Source organism: Hippocampus comes, unplaced genomic scaffold (assembly GCF_001891065.2).
Source record: "Hippocampus comes isolate QL1 unplaced genomic scaffold, H_comes_QL1_v1.1 scaffold37, whole genome shotgun sequence".
NCBI lineage: Eukaryota > Metazoa > Chordata > Actinopteri > Syngnathiformes > Syngnathidae > Hippocampus > Hippocampus comes.
The window spans coordinates 312,918-322,247 of record NW_017805535.1 but is presented as its reverse complement, the minus strand read 5'-3'; the positions used below and the strand labels follow the sequence as shown (position 1 = coordinate 322,247).

The 9,330-nt window shown below is 39.7% G+C and overlaps 1 protein-coding gene across 4 annotated transcripts in view; it reads left to right on the top strand.

Moving 5' to 3' along the window:
- LOC109520743 (septin-7-like) overlaps positions 1-9,330 on the top strand; it is a 59,293-nt gene that overhangs the window by 16,481 nt on the left and 33,482 nt on the right. For all 4 annotated transcript variants that reach the window (XM_019878169.1, XM_019878170.1, XM_019878171.1 and 1 more), the window contains exon 3: positions 1,234-1,340. In XM_019878169.1, coding sequence (XP_019733728.1) covers positions 1,234-1,340 — 107 coding nt within the window. The remainder of the gene's footprint in view (positions 1-1,233; positions 1,341-9,330) is intronic.

Below are 9,330 nucleotides of genomic sequence, written 5' to 3'. Positions count from 1 at the left end.
ACGTGTGACCGCCCCACAAAATTTGCTCCGGTGTAAAATATATCGCAACAAAATATTTCGGTGCAGCGTCGGACCAAATGTGTGCCGTGTGAACAGGGCTTTGGTCAAACTTCAACAAATAAGTCAGTATTTTTCTCAAACTAGAACAAAACAATCACTCATTATCATGCTCATGTCTAAGATATCTACTCGCGGAATCACACATTGCATATCTACGCCCATTCCTTCATTCCATTTGCATCACCAAGGTTCAGTAGCTCAACCAACGATGCACACTCAGTTGTTCTACCATAGTTTGAAGCGCGCGCGCGCGCGCGCACACACACACACACACACACACACACACACACACACACACACACACACACACACACTACTAACGTGGACAAAACATGGGCGGTTTCCAAGCTCCTTAAATAGAGGTCTTTTACGTAAAAGATGTCAGGTGACGAGAAATTTTGTGTTTTATTAAATAACATGTTTCCCATTATTTTTGAGTGGACAACGTGTGATCATACTTATACAAATTTTATTGAGACTTAATTAATGCTTAAAATGACCTGTGTCAAAAATAAAAATTAACAAAGTGGGTCTAATTTTATTCGTGTTACAAATCCGTATTCAGTGATATGCTCTTTCGATATGTGTGAGAATTATTTTTGTAACGTAATGTAACTTCATCATGTAATTTATGATCTCAGGCTTTGGACTGGTGTGATACTCGTTTGGTCACGGTGTGCATGTCTTATGTTGCTTTCAATACAAAATCTGTGACCCGTGCACGATGTCATGCGCGCATGCGCAGAACATCACCCATCTTTGATCACTACCCACGGCAACCACAGTAGGACACATTATATAATGGCAGTGCAAGCCACGCACTTTTGTAAAAAATGTTACAAGCTCAATTCCATGTTGTGTTAAAAATAAATTAAAAACAAATACGGTAATGGTAAATGGCACATTTTTGTGAAAAATGTTTAATCAAAACACTTGAAAGCCACTATGGTAGAGTATAAAGCTGAAATCTGGATTCAATGGATAAGGAAACCTTGATCACTTTTTGCTGTTTACGTCTGTAAGAGAGCAATAAATGCCTGACAGTGTTCTCTATTGTTGGCATTGTTGACCCTACACCCTGTTTTCATGTAAGCATAAACATTTATGTTCGAAAAATAATTTATTAGTTTTATACCTTTCTCTTTCAATTTGCCTTTTTTTGTGTGTCAATAGGCGAGTCTGGTCTTGGAAAATCAACACTTATTAACTCCCTCTTTCTGACTGACCTTTACTCCAAGGACTACCCTGGGCCATCACAGCGCATTAAGAAGACTGTACAGGTGAGTGGAAGCAATCTTTAGGCCCCCATTGCATCTGACTGGTACTATCTATTAGGGTTGCACAATATACCGGAAAAAAATATTGTCATTGCAAATTTGCAATAATGGCCCGTGCAATATGCAGATCGCAAAGACATGCACTAAGTTTCACCGAGGTGACAACTGTTATGGACCGTCCGTATTTTGTGAGGGAAATAACTGAAGGCTAACCTGTTAGGCCCTTACAATGATTCCTGCAAATATATATAAAAAAAAAATGCTGGGTCGCATAATTGCACAAACAGTGTAATAACGAGCAAAGAAAAAATATTCACAGATAATTGCGGTGTGTTTGATTACACACCAATTGCGGACATGACGTCGTGCTCATGCATTCGGAGTGGAAGCTGTCTGACGAGTCCGACATGAGGCATAAGTTAACGATTTGAGATTGACCCCAATTATCTCAAACCTGAATAGATTAATATCAGTGGTGAGGAACGAGGTCAGCGACACACTGTGAAGCTTCTTCGCTAGGTTATTATGTTTAATAGGGCTGAGACAACACCTGTGTGCTAATGCAAACTTTAATTTATCACAGAATAACAATTGCCATCACATTTTATGGCACCTGTGTCTTCACTGTTGTAATACTTATTGATACATGCAGGCTCGTACAAGCGTAGATTATTGTGAGTGAAATTTTGTCCGATACACCTATCTCTCTCTCTCTCTCTCTCTCTCTCTCTCTCTCTCTCTCGCTCTCTCTTTACTTAATGCTACATACTACACACGTGTATAAGATGTATAAGTTAGGTTAGGCTAGTGTATAAATAACAAAATACAGTAAAAATATACATGTCAAGTACAACTTTATTGTCAAATGTGCTGTACAGAACAGATGAAATTTCTTCCCTCACAACATAAAACAAGAGGAGCAGCTGCGGGTGTCCGCGCCGCCATCAAAAGAAAAGTTAAAAATAAATTACAAAATAATACAAGACAACACATGAGACACAGACAATCATGCAAGCTTAACCACTTTCCTGCATACACTCGTTGTCTGAAGCAGTTATAGATGAAAGAGGAGTGAATCAGAGTGTCCTTTTCACCAGTGGATCAAAGACGTCATGCTGCAATGTGCACACATCTGTTACAAGCTAAGCTTGAAAGCAACAAGAAGCTGTAGCATCCATTAACGAAAAAGAGATTGGCTCTCTTCTCCTGTCCCATGTAAATCCGCTTCAATTCCAAGCCGCGACTCCAAGTTCCACATACACATTGGCACTCTGCACTGACGCTCCTTTCTTCTCATCGTCGGCTTCTCAAGCCATGCATTCATTCAATCGCAGACCGTCCATCAGCACCGACCTTTTCGCTAAACAAAGTGGGGCTGTGAAAATGCTGCCTATTTCAAGCGCAAGACACAAGCACCCCGGAGCTGTCCAGCAATGACAGTCAAATGGCACCGACATTCCTGCCAATCAAAAACAATGCTGGTACACGCGTGCCGCCGAGAAGTCGCAACCACCAAGCACACATTCTTCTTCTTTGACGAATGTCGTGGCCAAAAATGCTGAAAACAGTCCACATCAGGTCTACACGACGTAACAACAACACCATATGACAAAACAAGAGACAAAAACAACAAAAAACGCAAGGCTCTTGAATAGCACTTGCTGACGTTCAGTGCGAGGCTATCCTGTTCGGTGATTTCGCATGTTTCATTGTTTTTTTATTTTGTTGTTAGTTTTTTTTCCCCATCTTTTTATGACCGCTAACCCAAGATGGCTGCGTGCAGGGTTATGTTGCCGCGTTATGGCATGTGCGTCATTCCCTTCCAGCAATGTGGCGGCCAGTCACATTGCAGTGGGCCAGGTCCAACCTCATAAATTTTTTTTTTTTTTGCCTTGGAGGCTCCTCCATTTGGATTCATAACAGTAGCGTCAGCATTATAAGCCCTAATGAGCCTTTATACTGTATATGTGCACAAGATCTCTGCTGGTGGTTTAACATGAGGATATTCGATGCTAGCATGCATGTAATCGGCCCCCATCGTTTAAAAACTGGGAGGCATATGAACTAAACTGTTATAATTCCTTCAGCGGTTACCTGATTTTCATGTGCCGTAAATCCCCTCAATTAAATATGAAAGTCTGCAATTGAAGCACATCTTGTTTGTTTTATTTGAAACCCAGTGTGGTGAAGTTTAGAGTCATAAAGAAGACAGTCGTGTTCATTTCCCGTGAATAAAGACCTGAAGAAGTAACGTACTTCATGCATCATCTGAGCTCATTCATGCATAATTATTAATGCATTAAGTAGAGTCATACAACACATATTCATTACTCAGTCTGGATTAGATATGAATTATGACACATCTTAGTCTATTATTCATCATTTACTTTGAAATAACGTGAGCTTTTATTTCGCCGAGTAATTTGAGCAGCGTTTTCCAACCTGTGGAGCCAAGGCAAATATTTCGTGTCAGAAAAACCTCATGGTAAACCACCAAACAGTAATAACAAAAAGTATGCATACTGAAATAATGACATAATGTCTCAGTTCTAACAACAAGGCGTATGTTGGAATACTTATGATTGTATTTTTGTCGATGTTTTATGTTTTGTCTTCTGTATTGTTGTGATTTTATGTTAAATGTTCTTGAAAACGCTTCGTTACAGCTGCAGCTGTTCTGAAGCACTATATAAGTAAAAATGTCTTGTATTTAGACACAAGTTCTGAAGCACTATATAAGTAAAAATGTCTCTTATTTAGACACAAATGTATTAAGTCAGTGTGAAATTTAAGCTTGTATAGTTGAACACAAAGCTGATGTATTTGCAGTGAAGCGTGACTGATTCCGTTGTCTGAACGGCCACAGATGGATAAACGGGTTGGGTACCTTTTGCCAGACAAGTGAACACGTTTAACAGTTCTGCTCTTCTCTATATCTTAATAGAACAACCCATTTCAATACTTACTTTGTGAAAGATACTTAAATTCCATGGCCATTCAAGGCCACATTATTTGGACCATGTCACACTAAAAATACTCAGGGTGAAAAGAGGGAGAAGAATCTGAAGAAGACCTGAGTTAGAGCAGCAGCAGCAGCAGCAAAAGAAGGAAAGAAAGACATAGTATGGCACCTCAGGGAAACTTCCTTACACAGGGCCTTCTTTTTTCCTTGTATGGTTATGTTTTAACAGAGCAGGAGAGAGGCAGGCATCTGGTGTAGCAGTGTCGAAAGCAAGGGAGCGATTCAGGAAACAAATGACCGAAAGCGGGGCGGGGAAGAGAAGAAAAATGTTAAGTTGGGTTTCCTTTCCTAGGTTGTCTTTTCTTGACTCGGAGGAGTAAAAATCCTCCATGGTCACAGACAGACCATGACTGCTGTCAGTGAGAGAATTTTGTAGCCAGCCATTGTTTATACACAGAAACAAACACAGTACATTGGATGCTTTGAATATGCAAATTTTTCATCCTCTAAGCATTAGCTCGACTTATTTCCATCAATGGCTATAATATTGGAAAGGATTTTAGAGATAGATTTTTTTTTTCACAATTTCACCATTTAAAAAAGTTCCCAAGTGCCCTCCTAATAGCATGTCTATGGCATGTTTTTGTTACCCAAGTTACAGCAACTGTAAGCACATGTTTTTATAAGATCTCTTGCCAGTGTTAAATTAGCTAATTTTAATAGTGGATCATTCTCATGGAGTAAAAGAGCCATCACCCAGCCGCATATGCTGTGTCGGGCCAATGGCGGGCCGATTTTTTGTTAAAATGACTCCCAGTAGGCTGGATCTCAACAGGACATTCCTGCCACTGTTTGGATGTCTTCTCTGACCAACTACTTGCTTTTACCAGCGGAAGCAGAGCCCGTTGTGTGGAAAGCAAGTGCCATTAGTTTAAAGTCCAAAGCATTTTAGCTTACGGGTGCAGAGTTAAATGTGCACAGCAAGTGGGTCATAACATTGGCAAACACCAAGCATCTACCGCCCTTGGACTCCTTGAATGGAGCAATCAAGAAAGTGACACTAACACATAATACTGATCTGTGCATCGAACACAACACTCAATGTAGCTCTGTTTAACTTGTGTGAAGCCACTGCTGGCTTATTTAACCATATAAATCCCCACCATCACCGTCGTCACGCACGCACCTAATGTTTTTCTTTCGTTATCATTTAGCCTCACTGTTTCCCTCAGCCTGCTGCACACTGGTAAACAAAAAATAGGGATGTTCGAAACCACTTTTTTATCAACTTTTGAGTACTCACCATTACCGATGCAAGTAACCGATACCACTGCACAAGTACAAAATATTTTTAAAACATACAATTTCTATTAAACTAGGGACAGATGATTTTAAAGATTTCTTTTATTTTTGACTAAAGGCAGAATAAGTCCAAAATAAAGCACAAACAACTCTCTTGAGTTTAGGGTTCATTGTTAATACATGAACTAAAGTGCAAAATAAAATTAACAACTCCCTGAGTTTTAGTATTTGTTCAAGAGCAATCGATTTGCAAAATAAAACCAGTTCAGCTGTTAACTGTTAAGCATGACACTGTGAAGTTTAAAAATAGAGCAGGGAGATATGGCTGAAAATTTTTCACAATTTCCATGTTTTCATATCAGCTGACATTTTTTAAAACTATTTAAAATGAGAACAAAATGTTGAATAGATTCAAGATAAAATACAGCTATCCACAGGCAAAATACTTACTCAGTCTGGATTAGATATGAATTATGACACATTTTAGTCTATTATTCATCATTTACTTTGAAATAACTTGAGCTTTTATTTCGCCGAGTAATTTGAGCAGAGTTTTCCAACCTGTGGAGCCAAGGCAAATATTTTGTCAGAAAAACCTCATGGTAAACCACCAAACAGTAATAACAAAAAGTATGCATACTGAAATAATGACATAATGTCTCAGTTCTAACAACAAGGCGTATGTTGGAATACTTATGATTGTATTTTTGTCGATGTTTTATGTTTTGTCTTCTGTATTGTTGTGATTTTATGTTAAATGTTCTTGAAAACGCTTCGTTACAGCTGCAGCTGTTCTGAAGCACTATATAAGTAAAAATGTCTTGTATTTAGACACAAGTTCTGAAGCACTATATAAGTAAAAATGTCTTGTATTTAGACACAAATGTATTAAGTCAGTGTGAAATTTAAGCTTGTATAGTTGAACACAAAGCTGATGTATTTGCAGTGAAGCGTGACTGATTCCGTTGTCTGAACGGCCACAGATGGATAAACGGGTTGGGTACCTTTTGCCAGACAAGTGAAGACGTTTAACAGTTCTGCTCTTGTCTATATCTTAATAGAACAACCCATTTCAATACTTACTTTGTGAAAGATACTTAAATTCCATGGCCATTCAAGGCCACATTATTTGGACCATGTCACACTAAAAATACTCAAGGTGAAAAGAGGGAGAAGAATCTGAAGAAGACCTGAGTTAGAGCAGCAGCAGCAGCAGCAAAAGAAGGAAAGAAAGACATAGTATGGCACCTCAGGGAAACTTCCTTACACAGGGCCTTCTTTTTTCCTTGTATGGTTATGTTTTAACAGAGCAGGAGAGAGGCAGGCATCTGGTGTAGCAGTGTCGAAAGCAAGGGAGCGATTCAGGAAACAAATGACCGAAAGCGGGGCGGGGAAGAGAAGAAAAATGTTAAGTTGGGTTTCCTTTCCTAGGTTGTCTTTTCTTGACTCGGAGGAGTAAAAATCCTCCATGGTCACAGACAGACCATGACTGCTGTCAGTGAGAGAATTTTGTAGCCAGCCATTGTTTATACACAGAAACAAACACAGTACATTGGATGCTTTGAATATGCAAATTTTTCATCCTCTAAGCATTAGCTCGACTTATTTCCATCAATGGCTAAGCCAGCCCCCAGCCGCATATGCTTTGTCGGGCCAATGGCGGGCCGATTTTTTGTTAAAATGACTCCCAGTAGGCTGGATCTCAACAGGACATTCCTGCCACTGTTTGGATGTCTTCTCTGACCAACTACTTGCTTTTACCAGCGGAAGCAGAGCCCGTTGTGTGGAAAGCAAGTGCCATTAGTTTAAAGTCCAAAGCATTTTAGCTTACGGGTGCAGAGTTAAATGTGCACAGCAAGTGGGTCATAACATTGGCAAACACCAAGCATCTACCGCCCTTGGACTCCTTGAATGGAGCAATCAAGAAAGTGACACTAACACATAATACTGATCTGTGCATCGAACACAACACTCAATGTAGCTCTGTTTAACTTGTGTGAAGCCACTGCTGGCTTATTTAACCATATAAATCCCCACCATCACCGTCGTCACGCACGCACCTAATGTTTTTCTTTCGTTATCATTTAGCCTCACTGTTTCCCTCAGCCTGCTGCACACTGGTAAACAAAAAATAGGGATGTTCGAAACCACTTTTTTATCAACTTTTGAGTACTCACCATTACCGATGCAAGTAACCGATACCACTGCACAAGTACAAAATATTTTTAAAACATACAATTTCTATTAAACTAGGGACAGATGATTTTAAAGATTTCTTTTATTTTTGACTAAAGGCAGAATAAGTCCAAAATAAAGCACAAACAACTCTCTTGAGTTTAGGGTTCATTGTTAATACATGAACTAAAGTGCAAAATAAAATTAACAACTCCCTGAGTTTTAGTATTTGTTCAAGAGCAATCGATTTGCAAAATAAAACCAGTTCAGCTGTTAACTGTTAAGCATGACACTGTGAAGTTTAAAAATAGAGCAGGGAGATATGGCTGAAAATTTTTCACAATTTCCATGTTTTCATATCAGCTGACATTTTTTAAAACAATTTAAAATGAGAACAAAATGTTGAATAGATTCAAGATAAAATACAGCTATCCACAGGCAAAATACAATTACAATTTGTGATGAAAATTTTTCGTCAACGAGATTTACACTGTGGGGCACAAAAGACTCTCTTGGTTCGTCGCCAAGCACAGGTAGACGACGCGGGCGGGATTCCCAGCGGCATTCTCCCATTCAGTCCTGCACCCACTGCGGGCACCCACCATGCTCACCCAAGCATACTAGGTAGTGCAAGGCTGCACCATATACGTACTTGGCGGCGGGCAAATCTTGCTCACTTCCAAACCTGTAGATGTCTTTTTAGCTCGTGTGAAGAAAGCCTGTGTGAGTGGGTGACATCACCACACTCGTCTGTATGCAATGCTGTGTTCAAGTACGCCATGGAAAATCAACAACTCTTGTACTCCCAGACAATCGTACGTGCTTCTGAACCGAAAAATGACATAGTTTGATTTCAAGTGAATCGGTGCTTGGTGAGACTGACCAAAATGCCCCAAAATGTCTTCGTGTCAAGTCACATTTATTTATAAAGCCCTTAATCACAAATACTCTCAAAAGGCTTCACATGCCTTAAAAAAAAAATGCTGGGTCGCATAATTGCACAAACAGTGTAATAACGAGCAAAGAAAAAATATTCACAGATAATTGCGGTGTGTTTGATTACACACCAATTGCGGACATGACGTCGTGCTCATGCATTCGGAGTGGAAGCTGTCTGACGAGTCCGACATGAGGCATAAGTTAACGATTTGAGATTGACCCCAATTATCTCAAACCTGAATAGATTAATATCAGTGGTGAGGAACGAGGTCAGCGACACACTGTGAAGCTTCTTCGCTAGGTTATTATGTTTAATAGGGCTGAGACAACACCTGTGGGTGAGGAACGAGGTCAGCGACACACTGTGAAGCCCTTTCGCTAGGTTATTATGTTTAATAGGGCTCAGACAACACCTGTGTGCTAATGCAAACTTAATTTATCACAGAATAACAATTGCCATCACATTTTATGGCACCTGTGTCTTCACTGTTGTAATACTTATTGATACATGCAGGCTCGTACAAGCGTAGATTATTGTGAGTGAAATTTTGTCCGATACACCTATCTCTCTCTCTCTCTCTCTCTCTCTCTCTCTCTCGCTCTCTCTCTCTCTCT